At 41.7% G+C, this 19,224-nt stretch overlaps 1 protein-coding gene across 4 annotated transcripts in view; it reads left to right on the top strand.

Moving 5' to 3' along the window:
* Window positions 1–1,130: 1,130 nt before the first annotated feature.
* The window catches only part of CLASP2 (cytoplasmic linker associated protein 2), a 145,882-nt gene continuing 127,788 nt past the window's right edge, over window positions 1,131–19,224 (top strand). For all 4 annotated transcript variants that reach the window (XM_066556887.1, XM_066556895.1, XM_066556902.1 and 1 more), the window contains exons 1-2: window positions 1,131–1,325; window positions 13,104–13,182. In XM_066556887.1, coding sequence (XP_066412984.1) covers window positions 1,131–1,325; window positions 13,104–13,182 — 274 coding nt within the window. The remainder of the gene's footprint in view (window positions 1,326–13,103; window positions 13,183–19,224) is intronic.

The raw sequence follows: 19,224 nt of genomic DNA on the forward strand, positions 1-19,224 counted from the left end.
GCCGGGACCGCGCTCGGAAGGGGGAGAGAGGAAGGCAAGGGAGCACCCAAGCATCCCAGCACCTTTCACTCTTCCCCTGTTCTTCCAACACTTTCCCTTTCTCCCCAAGAGCGCCGGACCGGCACGGCGGGGATCAGCGGGGCGGAGGGCGCATGCGCCTCCCACTGCCGCCGGACACGACCCGCAGGGGTCCCGGGGGAGCGCCTGGCGGGAGCGAGCACTGCCCGTCCATCCATCCGTCCGCCCGTCCATCTGTCCGTCCATTCTTCCATCCCGCCGCAGCGCGGGGCGGGAGGCGGGCGCGCGCTCTCCCGGGGGAAGCGGGAGCCGCGGCGGGAGGCGGAGCCGCGCGGGCCCCGCCCGGTGTGTCCGCCTGGCGCCGGCCGGGGTGGCAGCGGCGGCGGCGGGAGGCGCAACTTGCACGGGACGGAGGCGGCGCTGCCGCCGCAGAGCCCGGCGGGGGAAGGCGCGGCGAAGCGTGAGCGGCTCTCTGGGGGACTCTCCCGGCCCGGCCCGGCTCACGGTGGCGGGGAGCGGGCGGCACCGAGACTCGCCGGGACGAAAGTTTGGGAGCCGCCCCGCGGGCGGGCAGGAGGGGCCGGAGGCCGCGGTGTCAGGAGCATGAGAGGTTCGCCGCGGCCTCGCCGGTGCCCGTGAGAGACGGCCCGCAGATCTCTCCTCGGGCCGGAGGAGAGAAGGCAGAGCGAGCGGGGGCGGCGGCACCTCCCCGGGGGTCCCCAGGAGCCCGCGGCCGGGGTGCCTGCGAGCCCCTCCAGCCGCAGCGCCTGTTCTCGAGCTCTATTTCCCGTTCCCCGGCGGGGGAAGAGGAGGGGCGGCGGCGGGGAGCCCTGTCGGGATCCCTCGGGACGGCGCGGGGGCGGCTGGAAAGCCCTGAGCAGGAGTGAGCGGCTCCCACCGAGCCCGGCACAGCAGCGCCGCGTTCCCTTCCCGCCGGGGCTTCCCCCTGCGGGGCCGCGAGTGCGCATGGGGGCGGCGGGCGCGGAGCCGGGAGCGGCTCCATGAGGACGGCAGGCCTGTCCGCGCCCCCGCCGCCCGCCCTGCCCTGCCCGCGCTTCCGACCCTGAGGCCCTCGGCTCGCCTACGAAGAAACTTTTCCGCAGCGTCCGAAGATGGAGCCTGCCGGCATGGATTATTTCTGCGAGCAGGTACAGCAGAAGGACGTGGGCCGCAGGATGCAGGTCGGCCAAGAGCTGCTGGAGTACCTGGGCGACCCGGCGAGGTCCCCCGATCTGGAGCAGGACCAGCAGCGCCTTGACAAAGTGATCGACGAATTAACAGCGTGGGTCAACTCCAGTAATTTTAAGGTAAGGCTGCTCGGCGGGTCTCGGTCCAGGAAGACCATGATTCATCATGGTAGGGAGGTGCAGAGCCCCGGGTTACTTTTTTAATCAGGTAAGAGCAGAAGTAAAACTACATTTGTGCCAGTATTATCCCTCCCCGCACAAAGGGGAATTCCGAAATTTTGGAAGGGTGGCTAATGTTTTATTGTGTCTATCCTTAAAAAAGCAGTAATATGGGTTTTGGTTTTGCCTTTATTGTTGGCTGGGTGGTGTTTTGGTTTTGGTTTGGATTTCAGGGTTTTTTCACGGCATTATGTTAAACCCCCTCATCCCTCCCCCCGCAACTATAAGGCTCACTCGGGTTGTGTTTCTTACTCAGAAACAAGAGAGATGATGATTATTTTTCGTATTTTTTCCTCGCTACCACTCCCCTTCCATGGTCTCTGCACTTGGGTGTAGTGTTTCATGGGGTTGCCATCGTTTTCTGCAGGCCGTAAAGAGTGCTGCTCCACCGGATTTGTATCACGCTGTGGGTATTTTAGGCGATTTAAGGAGTAATTGGCTTCTTGGGGTTCCTACTGTGTGGTGAAAGTTGTTTATATCGTCTTTAGGTGACTTTCCCGTACCTGGGAAGTTATACAGTATCCTCACAGCGGCCCGATGATGACTCACGTTTCGCTTTTTCCTGTGTGCGTGTGTCTTTTAGACGGAGCCACGGGAAAAGAGCGATCACTCCCTCACACAGCGTTAACACTTGCGAGTTGTTCTGACGTCGGTCAGCCGATAAGGCGATTGACAGCGCAGTTTTTGTGCCAAGGACAATCGTGTTCGCATTGGCGATTTTTAAATTTTATTTATTTATTTTGAATTTCGCCCTCCCCGCGGTGCGTGTGCGCGGCGCGGCCGGGGCAGGCCCGTGCTGCTGCCGCCGGGGGGCGCTGCCGGGCCGCGCTGCGCGCCCGGGGCTCCCGGCCGGGCCCGCTCCGCCCTGCTCTGCCAGTGTGATCCGCCCGCACTTTGGACCTTTAAACTCGCTGCTCTGAGCTTGTTCTCGCTTTTTTTTTCTGTTTTCTGAGACAGAGGAGGAGGGCGCAGAGCAACCTCGAAGGGCAACGTGTTCCTGAAGTGGAATTTTTGTTTTCTTCCTCCATTTGCTTTAATCCGCCAGTGTTTGCACGTAGCAACTTCTGAGATTGAGGTCTGAAAAAAATAAAGGCTTAACTCTATTTGTGCATATGATTTATTTATTTTGGAAGCAGGTCTGTCAGTAAAGGTCGGGTTAGCTTGAGGAAGTAGCGTGTGCTGGACAAATATAATTTATTTGCCTTTAAATCCATCATCTGAGGGTAGCTGTTGGTGAAAAAAATGATTAGTGCAAGACCTAGACAGGTCTTTAAAAATACTCTTTTTCATGAAGAATGGTAGGTACTTAACAGGGTAATGTAAGAGTTTCTTCCTGCACTTGTAAATTAACAGAATTAGGCATTAAGCCTGGAAATTCAATTTTCAAGATGTATTTTTAATAGTGCAAGACATTTTGTTTGCTGTTGATGTAGGGTGACAGAACTCCAGAGCTGTTGGGACTGTGGGATCAATGAGAACTAGGCAGCGCTCCACAAGCATCACTCACAGAAGGGAGATCCCCTAGTCCAACCTCCCTGCTAAAGCAGGTTCACCAAGAGCAGGTTGCACAGAATCACAGCCAGGTGGGTTTTGAATATCTCCAGGAGAGACAACACAACCTCTCTGGGCAGCTTGTTCAAGTCCTCTGTCATCCTCAAAGTAAAGGAAATATTTCCCTTGTATTCAGATGGTGCTTTTGTGTTTCAGTTTGAGCCTGTTGCCCTTACGACATGGCTGGGTACCACTGAAAAGAGTCATGTAGAATGAGAGTATTACAAATTCTGAGAATTTTAAAGATCGCTTGCAAAATCATTACAGTATTTTTGTTACATCTTCTCTATGTGCACTTACTGGTGGCTCCTTGTTGTGTTTCAAAGCACGTCACATATGTTAGAGCACGGTGCTAGTCATGGGTTTGATTCCTCTAGGGGTCATCACTTCAGAGCTGGGCTTGATGATTCTTGTGGGTCCCTTCCAGCTTGGAAGATTCTGTGGCTATATTAATGGCAACAGCTCAAGATCTTGGGTGTTTTGCTCATGATCAGTACCAGTGTTCCTGGCTGTGGTAGTGACTGCCAGCGTGTGCTGCTTCAAAATGAAGATTAATATTCTAGAAAAATGGCATGTGTTTTATTTGTGTATTTTGTCTCATGCCAACATAGATGTTACACATTTAATTGTTGTGTCCTATTTTGTTATTACAGTCAGGCCCTGAACAATAGAAAATAATGAATGCCACAGACTCATGTGTCTTCTCAAAAAAAACTAGTGATTTTTGATTGCTGTATTATTTAACATATTGTTAGTCACCCTCTACTGAGAAATGGATACATAGAGCACTTAACAGTTCTGCTTATTGTCTTTCTTTTGTATCTTGCTAAAGGTCTTGCAGGTCTCCAGAGTCCTAAAGTAATGAATCCCTCCCAGTTGACATGACTGGTGATATCACAAATGGTGATAATGGCTGGAGACTCAGAACTGCTGAGCTAGATGAATTGGAAATACAAGTGGGAAATGCTGGAGGAAATTTTGATGGAGAGCATTATTTCTGCTTGTGGTGATGGGTATGGATAATAAGGGGATAACTAATGTGACTTGCCCTGAATGTGCCATATTTTTTATTCCCACTGAAAGCTCAGTTCTTGCATGCAGTGTACTCTGCTGACTATAGTGAAATTGGAGATGCATGATCTGAGAGCTCTGGTCTCAACTCTTAAGCTGTGCCTGTGAAGAGAAAACTTTCTATGATATGCCACCCTAGAAAGTTTTTGGCTCATGTAACCAGAAGGGAAAGACTCTGGAGGAGTTATAGGAGGGTTAGCTTGACAGGCTTGATAGTGAGTGGGGAAAAAAGAGAATAAGCATTCAGTAAACAAGCTGGACTCAATGATCTTAAAGACCTTTTCCTAAGCGATTCTTAATTCTAAATGTGGGCTAGTTATCAGCAAGGTTGAATTAACCCATCCCCAAAAGATTTTGGCCACATAAAACAGACAGTGCTTTTGCTGTTCTGAAGTTTGCAACTCTTTATAGTTATTTAATAAACAACCTGGCAATTCCATACTGAGAGAGCAGATAGGAAAATTTCTGAGTTCGTCTTGCTCATTGAAGTGGAAAACACAATTACTAGCTTGAGTTACTGGTAAAACAAAAAGGTGGGATTAAGCATGTGTTGACTCATCTGCAGGTGGTTCAGGGTTGTAGCGAAAATTGGTTGCAGAACATAGGGAATGACCTAGAGAGAGATGAGTCAATGTTGAATTATGAGGACTTCAGTTGCGATGTGTATGCAGTGATGGATTGGTGTACAAAGACTCTCAAAAGCTTTGCAACATCAGGGAGTATAAAGAAGATGTGCATAATTTAAACTTTTATTTTGTATCTCACTAGAATAGAATTCCCGACTGAACTCAAAATTGGTTGCTTGGTGATCTGGTTTATTTTGTATTGGTTGGGTCTAATCTCTCTCCTACAATGCAGAGATTTGTGGTTTTGGGTATATGTCAGACCCCATCCCCTCTTCCTCAACTGTTTTCCCAAGGCTATGAGGAGTAAGAGTAGGTAAGTTGAATGCAAATTATTAAGAGTTGAGTGATAGAATTATTCTGCTGGTATTTGGTCTCAATCTGAAATATTTAGCAGTCTCAGGAAATGAGAACAGTGCTACTTTTTCTGTTTGGACTCTCAGGTGAACTTCAAACAGTAAATGAGTTACCCATTTTGAGTGTGGTACTACTGCTAGATACTTGCTGGTGTTACTGGGTTAGCCTGGATCTTCATCTATGTATACATGGGTTGTGTTTAACACATGTGTTAGTTCTCTCTCATGCTCCGTAGTCACTTGAAATAATTACAAGATTATCTAACTGTGCAGTCTGGTGACTCAAACTGTTCTATGTCTGACTCAAGTAATCTGGAAATCTGCTTTGAACTCCTGCTGAAGAGATGTGGGATGGGGAAATACTGCTTTTAATGTAGAGCTTTGCAAATTTACTCTTGGTTGTTAGTATGTTGTCGAGTCTTTTAAGAATGCCAAAATTGAACAATTACTCTCATTAAAATTATTGTTGAGCAACAAAGCCACCTTTTGGTTCTTAAAAGAAATCACACCTGATCAGAACTTAGAAAAAAACTATGACTAAAATGGTGTTAGTTTCTCCAGGTAGTTTTATATGAGAAGAGTAATCAGGAATGTTTGTGACTACAAGTCACTTTTGGATTTCTTACCTTTGTGGTCAATATCTTAGCTTGTTTTATTCCTCAGCTGCAGTAGAAAAGTAATTAATAATTGCTAGTTTTATGCCAGAGCAGCAGATTGTTTGCCATTGGAAAAAGAAAATCTTATTTCACTCTATTTCTTTCTGATAATGTGGATAAGCTGTTTCTTTTAGGCAAATCCTTGGAATTATCTCTTATTCTATGCATCTTGAAGAGTGAGATTTTTCTGAGGTTTGTCTCAGTGCCAAATACCAAAAGATACTAAAATACCAGTAATATTGGTGTTGCATTTTTGTATTTCCTTGGTTTGGCAAGTATTTATTTTGGTTTGTCTTGAGTTCAACAAAAGGCCAGCAGGAGGAGCTTTCAATTTCCAGAAGGGAAGAGAAGATTTGAAGTGTAATTTTGCAGATAGGTAAAGACAAGTGGTTGGGATGCTTGTCTGAAGTACTTGCAGAGAGATGACAGCAGTAAAAACTTGGCTGACCACATTTATGTGTGCGAAGTGGAACCTACAATATAAAAATTACCTGAATACAGTGGAGATACTGAGATCTGAAAAAAGAGAGTTCAGAGATAAAACATGTGGAGTTGGACATTTAATTAGAAATGACCAAATGCGCAAATGCAGGATGTGGGGTGTGTGTGTAGCAGACCTTAGGAAGAAAATGTGTGGGTTGTTTTGGAGCTGAAGTTGAACACAAGCCAACATATGCTACACAAAAGGCAAATGCCATAGTGACATAGTGAGTTGTAGGACTGTAAGATGCAGGACAGAGAAATGGAATAAAAGAGGACCCTGCTAAACATTAATTTTCAGTTACGGTGTAGATTCCAGTATTTCCTTAGTCTTTGTTAGCAAATGCTGGTAATTTAAATGTCTTTGTTGAAGAAAAAAACTTTGACTTTGAACTCTTTGCTGAATTTCATTCTTTTTTTCTTCAAGTTTTGTTTGATCTTGGCTGTGTGGGAGCTGCTTTCTTTTTTTCTATGTAGTGAGAATGTGGTTTGACCTGTCCATGTGTGAATCCAATTTTAGTTTTCAAATTCAATTATTTGATTCCTTCTTGAGTAATAATTACTATTTTTAATGTAATATTTATGTTCTCTTCATGATACATTAGGTGTAATGGAGTATTAGCCAAATAATCAAGCAGATCTCCTGAAGACAAGGGACTCTTCCAAGAAGTTTTAATTATTTTAATTAAAATTAATTTTATCTGGTCTTTAGTTGGGTATGGGGAATATATAGTCTTAAAGTCTCAGGCATCTCCTTCAGAGGTGGAATTGACAGTTCTCAGTTGTCTTGCAGCTTCAGTTTGTGTTATCCAGCCTAACTGTACTCACTGTTGAAACTGCAGCTCAGCTGCTCACGGGGCCAGGTGTTCTGTTCTCACTGTTGTTCCTGAGGCACTTAACGTTTTGTCAATGTTCAATTCATTTTCCAGTGTTTCAGCAAGCTGATTTGACTCATGTTACAGGCGATTTCAGTGCACCAGATCAAATGCATTTGCAGGCCAAGAGGGATAACAGGAGCGTCACTTTTAGCCTGCAGTTTGATTGATTTGGGTGTGGGTAGAGAGCCTTTCCAAGCCCTGTGCAGTGTGTCAGAGGAGAGGTGCGTCCTTCAGAGCAGAGCTGGCAGCAGTCAGGGCGTGTGAGCCCAGCGATTTTAGCAGCTTTGCTGACTGAAGCAGTTTCTGTCCCTGGCTGAGGAGTGGTGCTGGTGCGTCATGCCTGCATGGCTCTGATGGCAGTGCTTGTGAGGCTGCCCAGCTAGCAGGCTCAGGGAGGAGACATGGCTCAGGAGGTGCCTTCTCTTGTTCTTTGTTGTGCTGGTTCCCTAAAGTGGGCTGCAGTTCAGCTGCATGAATGCTGCTCTTCCCACAGCAGAGGAGCTGCTGCAGAGGTGGGAGTAAGTAGCAGAGAATGGGGGTCACTGTATGTTTGATACAATTTAAATAAGAGGAAATGGGAAAGGAAATTAGAGACCTTGGGCACAAAAAGAATTAAATTCTTTTGAAAGAACCAAGTCCTGAAATAAAGTGTTTCTTTGTTTTGCACCATCAATGTGCTTAGAAAGGCTTTCGACTGCAATTTTCTTTGGGGAAAAAAGTTTTTTAATTAATTATTTATTCAAAAGAGAAATGCCATACATCTCATTGTCTTCCCACTGAATCTTGCTTTTAAAGAGGCTCCGTTTTGAAACTTTATGTGCTGCACTAGAAAAAGTTTTAGCCAGACAATCTCAAAAAAAAAATGGCTTACAATGTCAAGTGTTGCTGCATCATATACTTTTGGGTTTTGCTCATGGTCCTTGGAACAATGTTTATGAAAAATTTCTTACAATAGGTAAGGGAAGAATGTTTAATCCACGTCTGAAGTAAACTGGAGATGCTCCTGTAATGGATCAGGCAGGAGGCAGTACACAAATTTTAGAATACTGTATTGTCCACATAATACAGAACAGTTCGGAGATCATGCTTGCAGTCTGAATTCAGTTTGAAGATGATGAAAGATTTTAAAATAACAGAAGGTTGTAAGCTTTTTTTTTCCAGTGATCATTTTGAGTGTTACATCAATGTGTTCTAAGAATCAATTCTTAGAATTGGCTAAATGTCTCTTAATTAATGTGAGCAGACAAGATGGGAAGCTAAAGTTCCCAACTTGGGGAAAGGGCATTAAAGCATCTTTCTGTTTATTTTTAATAACCTCTAAAATTTTTATGAGACCACTTTGCTTGCTTGTTCTGGCTGCAGTGTAGGAGAGGTCAACATAACAGGGACATTGCAGAATTGTGCCTCTTGGGAGGTCCCCTGAAGAAGCCAAGCCTTTCAGTGCAGAAATACACTTGTCACTCTCTAGATAAATACAGGTGATTCATTCAGCAATCCTCTCTGGTAGTGTGGTTGCTTGCACTGCATCACTGAAATATTCTGTGGTTGGCCATCACAGGAGAATTGTGAAGGGAAGGTTATCAGAGGTTTGATAGTCTGTTGTATTGCACTAGTTTATTTAGTTGTTGTTTTGCACTGGAGATTTGCACTGAGTAGTCTTTATATTGCACTGAAAAGTTTATGTTCTATCACATGGTTTGTTCACACGGATTCTTACAATAGTCTATACCCCTTTTGAGACAATGAAGTTGCAGCTAATAGGTAGTTTAACAGTAGCAAAGATGGGACGCTTAGGAGAATCTTACCTTGTAGTCCAAAATATAGTTGCAAAACATCATTTTGAAGGCAGTAGCCTTGCATTTTTAGGTAGAGGGGGCTCTGCATTTGCTAATGAACTTGGACTCCAGTTGTTGATCTTGAAGACTTTGTTAGATACCAGCAACTCTTCTCTCTCCTTGCAATGTGATGTGATACGTATTAAGAAAAAATCATACCATTGGAATTGGAAGTGTGTCATTAGTGCTCTTGAAGGTGAAAGAAAAGCAAGAGAATGGAATTAATGCTTTCTTGTCAGCTAAAATATCTACAGTATAGGTAATGTGTGTGGTAGCTTCAGCAGCTGGGTCTGCAGTTTTTGCTTCTGTCAGCAGAGGCAGCTGTCCAACTGCTGCTGAGTGGCAGGGAGAATGGAGTCTGAAGATGTTGTGGCTGGGACTGAAAAACCACACAGGTTGAAGAAATGACCCAGAAAAATGGAAGTGTCCTTCTGCTCATGGGGCCAAGGGCATGCTTAAGTATCTGCAAGCTTTTGAGTTAAGGGAGGGAATGGAGTATGGATAGATCTCTGCAGATGGGGGAAGTGGATAGAATTGGAGTGGGAAACAGTAAAGGGAGCAAGAAGTATGGAATAGGGGAGCAGAAGTGTGTCCTGAAAGATGAATAGAGAGAACTAAGAATATGAAACTTGAAGAAGTGAAGTACAAGATAGTGCATGAACATAAATATTTTTGTTTCATGTTGAGCTGCTTGCAAGGTTCTTGAGATTATGAGAATTAAGAAAAGTGTACCTTGTGTCTTGACTGACAATACTTTAAAAAAATCATCCCATGAAGTTTTTGCATGTATCTTGTTCCAGCAGTACGGTGCTGGAACAATGCTTGCTCTTGCAGGGCGTAGTTGTTTGGCATGCTGTGTCCTGTTTGTCAGTAGTTGTTAGTGATACCACAGCTGTCCCCATGGTGACAGGAAGTCCAATGCCTTAAATTCATTCTTTGGAGTCCCAGATTGGGACCTCCATAATTCCCCCATTAGATTCTCATGACTAGTTCACAGATCCTGTTCTACAGAACCCATATTTCCATGTACAGTTCAGAGATCCTATGACCAAATCCAAGGACATTTGTATTAAGGTCATTTGGCAAGTTACACAAGTAGAGATGTTTTCCTGGTAGTGTCCTGCCCCTAGCTGTCCCCCACAGGGATAGGAAATTACAGAACCACAATGAAAATAACAGTAAGTATGCATGGTTATCCAGGTATGGTTTGAAGAACAGTATTTCTTTTTCTAGGAGAAAACTTAGGTGCCTGGAAGTTGTCCACAGAAGGGCAGGGGAAGTGCTGGAAAGTGTGTGCAGAAGGAGAGCTGGAAAAAGATCAAGTTTGCAGAGCAAGAATAGGCTCAATTACTAATCACTGGTTCTATTCATAATCGTTTTTTGGTTGGAACATCTTGATTTCACTAAAGAGTCTGGTCTTATTTATCCAGAACAGATAAAATATTTCTCAGTTGGTTTGGCAACTTCGTTGTGATCTGAGAAGTCAAGGATAGGCTTAATACTGGCTTGTTAAAGAATAGCAAAACCCAACTCTAGTTCAAATGAGCCTAAATTTCTTTTTCCCTATGAACTTTAAAAGCACTGTTTAAATGCCTCAGACAATGGTAAACTGATGAATCACTCTCAACATACAAAGGCTCTTTCTAGACAGCAAGCAAAAGGCTTAATGAATGCAGAGTAAGAAACAAATCCATTGATTTTAATCCCAGAAGGCATTCATCCTTCATTGGAGCTGTTGGGGAAAGAGCAGTGATGCTGGTGAAAGGTTTTTCTGTTGATAGTGGAGAGCCTGTGTTGGTAAATGGTCCCACACAGTGCCTCAGAACCTGGAACCTCTTTGTTGCAGGTCTTCTGCAGAACCTCTAAGTTCTTCCTCAATTTACAATTTTTTATTCTTTTTTTGAATGATGTTTACATGACCTCGTATAAATTAGGAGCTCTTTCCAAAGGGCTGCTTGAATACTGCACAGATGATACCTATCAGGAGATGCTAAAGCTTAGAGCATTGTGTATCAGAACAGAGAAATATTAAAACTGATGTACAAAACCAGCAGGTGGTAGTTCACTTGCTATCCTCTGTAGTTGTGTGGTACAGCTGACTTGTTTTGTGATGTGGAATGAGAGCTAATTTTGTAGCTAGAGCAGTTTTCCATTACTTCAGCTTGTGGCCACGCTGACATTTTAACTCTTCAGTTATTGTGACTTTTCATACCTGTTACCTTTTCAGAGTTGCAGACTACAGAAAACTTTGCATGAGGTAAAGCTCATGCACGTGTGCTTTACTCTAAGTTTCTGAGTTCTTCATGAGATTGGAAGTCTTCAAGACAGATTTTGCAGAGATAATCTAATGTGTGGAGAAGAGAGAAACTTTTAAAAATGTATCTTAACAGATGAAAAGGCTCCTGTTTGTGCAAAACACTTGCATGGAAAGGTACCTTAAAGTTGTCAGTGCAAGTCTCAGGTGGGTTTGTAGTCAGGAGACAGAAGCATAGGAAAACTGTGGCTCCAGAAGGAATTTATTTCTTTCAGACACTCGTTTTTAGACAGAGCTTTTGACTATGGTTTCATATTGCTTGATAAGCTGGAAAGTAACATTAAAGGAAAAACCTTGTGGAAAGCCTTGACATTACCACAAAAGCTAATTTATATGTCTTTTTTTTGTCTAAGTAAGTTACTAGCTATAGTATTCCATTTCCCTAATATGTAGATAGTTACTTGTTGGCAATATATTAATTTAAGCCAGTGATGCCATCCATTTATATATGTTATCCTGAGTTTTATTATGTAATAGAATTGTGTCTGGGTGAGTTGTACTAACTACCAACTAAGTTTTATATCTCCTTTTTAAAAGAAGATCTGCTGTGCAAATACCGAATTTATTAAAACCAGCTTCATTGTGTGGTTGCTTCTAATCCTAGGTTTTTTGAGGGCCTTATTTTTCTAGTTTCCTGTAGAAACAAGGCTTGTATGATGCTGTGTGCGTGGGCCACGTGTATCACATGCATATCCAGTCTGATTTTCTTCTGGCCTTCTGCCTAGTGTGGACAATTGAGACAGATAGGGATCTTAAGGAAACAGAGGGGTCCAAAAAATGCAGATCCAAATGTTATGAAAATAAACAGCTAATAAAGGAGAGGAATTCTAGTCATGAGTTCATGGGGGAAAACGTGCAGTACATGTCTTACTAGAAAATAAAGAGGAGGAAAAGCTGTAAGGAACACCCAAGCTTGAGGAGGTTGTTCCTTTGACAAATGGTTGTTCCATTTGCACCTTCATGGGCAGCAGCAAATTGGGGTAACTACAAGTTGTGAAAATGCAGGTTCTGGTGTTCCTTATGAGCTATTGTAGGAAATACAGAAGGAGGTATTGGAACAATATGCAGGATAGTAAACAGCAAAAGAAGTGTCCCTACTTCTTAAAATAATTTTGTCAAATTGATAATTTCTGTTTGTGTTTTTGTTTCTGTATTAGTGGATATTGTTGTCTCATCTGGTTGCTGTGCGTGAATGGGAAATTCCTCAAAACTCCAGTAGTATTTTGCATTTCCTTTTTTTTTCTGTTTTGGTTTAGTTTTTGTTTGGTTTTTTTTTTTTTCATTGTTGTGGGTTGAGTTGGTTTCTGTTTTGGTTTAGTTTTTCTTGTTGTTTTCATTTGGTTTGAGGGGGGGTTCTTTATTATATGTTAATGATCAAATGAAAAATTAAGCTTCCCTAATTTAACAAGCAAGTGGAAAAATGGTCTACTCTGGACCACTAGGGAAAGCAGAATTAGCTTCTCAATTATTTTCTTTGGGGAGTTTGGAAAATGATGTAATGACCTTAGTGGATGAGCTAAGTGGCCAGAAGTAAGCTCCTGGAGGAAGCTCTTAGCATCTGGGAAACGTTTAAAACATGTCCTTGTTTGGGTTTTGTGGTTGAAAATAGGAAAACATTGGATTTCTAATACTTATTTTCTTCTGTTTTAAGACAAGAATTAAAAATCTGAATTGCTCTGGTATATGTAAATAAACTTGATCCATTTCAAATATATTTTGATAACTTTGTCTTGATAGAAACTTTGAAAGAATTGTTAGCTCTTCAACTGAAACTTTAAGATAGCTTTTCAGCATACTTGCATTTCTATGCTTAAGTTATTTGCAATATATTCTAAAAATTATTTGCAATATATTCTAAAAACCAGATCAAAATCATTGATCTGGTTTATAATATCTAATGCTTTTGTTTCAACAGGTAGCACTACTGGGATTAGATGTTTTAGGTGCCCTTGTGGACAGACTATCAGGACGCTTTAAACCCTATATAGGAACTGGTAAGTGAAATACAACTTTTTTTCCTAAGACCAAACAGTAAAAGACACTTCCCCCCTCTCCTAGGAGCTGAAGTGGAACATGTTGAAAACTTCTTGAGCTAATTATAATGTACTGGCAGGCATTTTACTAGTATTGGAATTGAAATAATTATATAGTAGCATGTCAGTATTCATTTGTCACTGATTTCTTAGGTGGTGGTTAGGACTTTTTAAAGGTTCCAGGAGTGCCTTTCCAGTAATTAGTTCCATGCTATATAGTTGCTTACCACTCCCTGAGACAGTCATCTAAAATTTACATTGAAACACAAGTCTTACCTTCAACTTGTGTTAAAGATGGAAGGTTTTATTTGCAGATCACTTTAATCAGAGCTTTATGTCTGCTGAAGCCTGTAGTCTCAGAGGATTATGTGGTCCACCTTCTGTTAGATAACTTGGCTGTAGCTTTTAGTAGTCTAAAGTTTTTATGGGATGAAAAAAAGTACTAACTCTTATTCCTATGTGAAATGTTTACTCAAATGAATTTCAGATTAATGGATTTACATGCGTTGGACTATGAGACCTTTTTTCTGGGAGGTACAAGCAAACTACACTTATCAACTCATTTTGCTGCTGGCTTTGAAAAGAGCTAGTGATATTAGGATATTAATGTTGGTTTTATAGCACTGGCTGTTTTTGACAGAAGCTTCTAGTGAATGTCCTTTTTCAAAATTTGAGTAAGTTACATCATTTTCCCTGATCCCCAGCTATCTCAAATTGTCTGTCAAAATTTTATGTGTCTAGTTTTGTAATTAAGAGCTTTGAAATAAAATTTCAAAGTTCAGGAATACAAAGTATAATTTATGACAAGCTGCTAACTAAATAAATTGAAAGCTTACTTCAGTATTCTGTGGAGCTACTGCAGTAGCGTGCTACAGAATTTAAATCTGTTTTGTTGTGGAGAGCTTCTCTTTGGCTGGTTAATTTTGTATTGGAGCAGTGTAAGGGAACTGGAGGCATATTGTGCTATGCACAGTATTGATTTTTGAATAGTCTCCATTTGTAGCTATAAACACTGTTTTGCTCCAGAGTTTGGCTAAGTTTTGGGTTTTATTTTAAGACTCTGTAAAACCTAAAATTACAGTCACATTATTAAAGGATGGTTGGGAAGCTTATTCAGCTTTTCTCTGTTGTTTTAAGGATGAACTGTCTGAGAATAGTTTGGAAATCCTCTTGTGGGTTTGGGCTTTTCTTGTCACAGTAGTTGAGTGAGACTATATGCAAACTGCATATTTAAATTTCAGTAGTATTTATATTGAAAAGCAGAGGAGAGAGAGAGTACTGGCACTGGGTGACCGTCGAACACACATAACATCTGAAGCTGTGTATTCTCAAAGTATTTTTCAGTTAAGCTAAGAAGCAGTGCTTTCAACTGAAACTGATCCTCAGAGCATCTCCAGTATCAAGACTTCTAGAATATGCAAATTACTGTTGTTCATGATCAACTTCTGTATAAACAAACCTAACAGTCACTGAAATCTTAGTCTCAGTAAAGGCAGAAAACAGTATTTTAGGTTACTTTTAAAAAGAGTGATATGAATTCTCCTCAGTTGTTAGCTCTCTCTCCAAGTTTCATAATAAGATTCGAATATCATTCAGTTTTTGTCAGTGAAGCAGTAATATAAAAACATTATTGTAACTGTCTCGGGTTTCTGTAGTCCAGGGCTTATGAGAATAATTAAAAGTACATTGGTGAAGCAGAGAACTGCTTCCTTCAAAAAAACTTAAAGAACCAGGAGTTTCTTAAATCATGTTCTGTTGACTCTGTAGATTTGTCTTCTAATGTAATCTGACTCCAGTAAGTCAGACCAAAGACTTGTATTTGACAGTGATTTGTTTGCAGATGCCTGAGAAGAAAGTAAGGACAGGAGAAACAGGCAGTGATAACTCCTTCATCAGTAGGAGTTGTCAGCAGTCTTACAGGTTCGGGCCAGCTGAGGCACATGGTATCTTCAGTGTCTGCCCTTTCACTTTGTTTTCCTACAGCTTTTTCTGTTTAGTTTCTGACCAACATTTGGTTTTTGCAGTGTTCTGTAGAAGTACGTAAGTATGCAAAACTTGTTTGGGCTGATTGCCTGAAAAACTTGGTGCTTGCTAGATCTTGTGTTAGAGAGGTGAGCCAACATTTCGTACCTTCCTGACTGCCAGTTTCTATTTATGGATCTCTTCCATGCCTATCCTCTGCTATCCCTCCCTCTGCCTCGGCTCAAAGACACAATGGAGCTGTTTCTTGTATACACCTGTTTGCCCTTTCAGTGCCTTTCTGTTGTGGGTGCATTTGAGTTAAGGAAGCCATATCTGTCACACCATACCAGAGAGGTGGCATATGTTCATAGTGGTGCAATTGTATTTGTTTGTATTTGTTATCTATTACTTTTGTAGTTATTGATTATAGATTCCTCTGTTGCATAGCTGCTTCCTGAAAATTGACCTAATACATGCATGAGACTGTCTACTACAACACCCTGTTTCCTGTGCAGTGATGGGGGATTTGGGGCCCGCTCTCCAGGGCAGTGTCTTTGCTCCATGCCTCTGTCCTTAGGGCAAGACCCCTTCTTGAGAGCTGTGTGAAAGTCCAACTGCACTCTGTTAGCTGAGTTACATTCTGCACAGGTGTTTGCAGAGAGCTCTTACAGCCCTGTGAGGTACCACTTCATTCTTTTCATTTGACTTCCCAGACGCTTCTCCAGCTTGTAGCACTACAGTGCATAGTTGTGACCCAAATAGGGCACCTAGTATTTGGCCTTGTTGAACCTCATACAATCCATATCCACAGTTATGCATTTGACAAGAAGCAAGTATTCTATGCAAACTGCCATTTTAGGGGGGTTTTTGTTGGTGTTTTTTTTTTTTTTTTTTTAGCTTGGTTATGTTCAGTTAAGTTATTCTTTGATCTGAACATTGTTACTGAGGTATATAGTCGTGTATTGCGGATGTGCAGTGCATTCAGGTGATATGAGGAGAACACAAAAATCATGGAATTAAGCTTGAAAATGTTGGGAAATTTGTAAGCAAAGTAGTTCAGCTAAGCAGCAAGTTCTTCAGGTCCCATGGACCATCTTAATAGTAATTTGTAAGGTAGGCTTTTACTTTCTCTATTTTGGTCAAATAAATGTAAATCTATTACTTTTTGCAGGCAAACATAACAGAATTTTTCCAGGGAATTCAATAATTACTTTGAAATATTCAAACTATAGTTAACTTCTCATTTATTGCAGTAAGCTATTGTAGGTACTTGCATTCTCAAAAAATAATAGGGATTGCACCATAACTACAGCAAAGCAGAATAGATGTAAAATACCTACCTGCTTTGTTCTCTGCTTTTTTTAAAATACAATGCAGCTTCTTTTCTAGGTAAAGCTTCAATTTTACGGCTGTTTTCACTTATAACATACCTGCAACCTTAAATGTATTTTTCTTTTAATAAACAGTGTTTTATTTTGGTGACCCTGAGATGTTTTTATTTGTGATTCAGATCTCAGTTAATGATGGAAATATAATAACACATTATCCAACTGCAATATGGGAAAACATATTCGACCTTTTCCCACCCCATCCCAATTTAATTTCCTGTTCTGTTTTGATGGGGGTGGATTTCCTTAAGTGCAGAGGACAGCTAATGTCACTGAATATTCACCCCCTTAAACATTACAGGCTTCTGCTATGAAGTGAAAAACATGAATGCTTTACTATTACTTCAGTCTTTTCAACCTACATATATTTACATTTGGGCAAAACCAATACAAAAGTGGTAGGGCAGATACCTTCCAGTATTCCAAAGAGCATGTATTGAAGAATAATGCCTGATAAGAGACTTAATTCAGTTTCCTAGGCAACCGTCCAACGTTGCACTAAATTTCTTATAAGGTGCTACCCTTTTATGATTAACAACATTGAGCGTGCTCTGCAGCTGGCATCAGTGTTCTGGGAGTCTAGACACACACATTTGGAATCTTTCTTTTAGTACTTCCACTTAAAATCTTTGAAAATACTTTGAAAGCAATAAATACCAGGGTATGTGTTCTTTCATAAGACTGTGTTTGTATTCTGGGAAAAATAAAGCAGTGTTTGAGTGTTACATCTTTTGGTATTTAAAACTACTGCTTGTTCTGTGATTAAAAGAGATTTTACATAAGAGTACATAATTAGTGTATCACAGTCTCTTTTCCCAGGTGATCACATAATTATTAAAATAATTGTATATATCTAAAATAAAAGAGACAATTAGAATTATGGGCATATGTGTCTGAGGATAGGATTTCTGGGAAAAGTGTCTGCTCAGACTTTTAGTTTTGTTCTCTAAAACAAGTGAATATGACTTGGCCTTCTCCTTATTGTCAAAAGGAAAAGAAAGAATATAGTAAAGGTATTACTAAAATAATGAAAATAATACAGTAAAGGAAACAGAACTTGTTTCAGTTTTACAGTGCAGTATTAAACCATGACACATTTTCCTGCATATATTGAACTGTCCATTAGTCTGTTACATAACTGTATTGTCTCTAGCTTTTACATATAACCCTACAAAATGTTGCAAAATATTGTACTTACCTGAAAATTAAAGGAAATGTAATTGACAGTTAAAATGACAACACAGATTTGTGTATGTACCTGTATGTATAAGTCTCAATAGGGATACACATTTTACACACAAAAACTCCATATGTAAATGTGTTTATATGTTTAATAGTAGTTTCAAATTTATCTTACTATGAAAAGAAACCACTGGGCAAAAATAGTTTTGGAAGATAGTTGTAGTGCCATATATTAACATGTGAAACAAATTTGAAGTGTTTAAATTTTTTCACCAGGTAGTTTCTAGAAGTGTTGGAAGAGCGTTTGAATTAGTGTCCTCAGACTAATCGAAACTCTCCATCAAATTTATTGTAACAATGAAGCCTGCAAGTGTGGCTGCTCATGTCCTGGATGGGTGCACTCTTCAGTGGCTTAAAAACTGGCTGGCTGGTTGAGCCCAGAGGTTTGTAGTCAGTGGAGTTAAATCCAATTGGTGACTGGTGGCAAGTGTTTTCCCTAGGACTCAGCACTGGGGCTGGTTCTGTTTAATATTTTTATCCATTATCTGGACAAGGGAATGAAAGGCACACTCAGACAGTTAAAAGATCAGACCAAGCTGGGCAGGAGTGTTGATCTGCAGGAGGGTAGGAAGGCTCTGCAGAGGGGTCAGGACAGGCTGGAGCAGCAGGTTGAGGCCAATGGTTTGAGGGTCAGCAAGGCCAAATGCCAGGTCCTGCACTTGGGTCACAACAACCCCAGGCAGAGCTGCAGGAAGAGCACCTGGGAGTGTTGGTTGACAGTGGCTGAACATGAGCCAGTATGTGCCCAGGTGGCCTGGAAGGTAAGTGGTGTCCTGGCCTGTATCAGGAGTAGTGTGAGCAGCAGGACCAGAGCAGTGATTGTCCCCTGTACATGGCACTGGTGAGGCCACACCTCGAATCCTGTGTCCAGTTTTGGGCTCCTCACTGCTAGAAGGACATTGAGGGGCTGGAGCATGTCCAGAGAAGGGCAGCAAAGCTGGGGAAGGGGCTGATGAGGAACAGCTGTGGATTCTGTAACCTGGAGAAAAGGAGGCTCAGGGGTGACCTTATTGCTCTCTGTAACTACCTGCAAGGAGGTTGTAGCAAGGCGGAGGTGGGTCTCTTCACCCAAGAGACAAGTGATAGGACAAAAGGAAATGGCCTCAAGTTGTGCCAGGGGAGATTTAGATAGGATATGAGGAAAAATGTTTCAAGCACTGTTACTGGCCAGGGAAGAGGGTGAGTCACCACCCCTGGAGGTATTTGAAAGTCTCCTGTACATGTGACACTGAGGGACAAGGTTTAGTGGTGGCCTTGACAGTGTTGGGTTAGTGGTTGGCTATGATGATCTTAAAAGAGCTTTTCTGACTTAAATGGTTCTGTGTTACCTGATGTATTTTAAAGCAGTTGTAAAGGCTTGCAACATGCCTTAAGTTTTTGAGTGAATTTGATTTGAAAGCAGTTAGTCCAA

Source organism: Molothrus aeneus, chromosome 1, assembly GCF_037042795.1.
Source record: "Molothrus aeneus isolate 106 chromosome 1, BPBGC_Maene_1.0, whole genome shotgun sequence".
In the NCBI taxonomy this organism is placed as follows: domain Eukaryota; kingdom Metazoa; phylum Chordata; class Aves; order Passeriformes; family Icteridae; genus Molothrus; species Molothrus aeneus.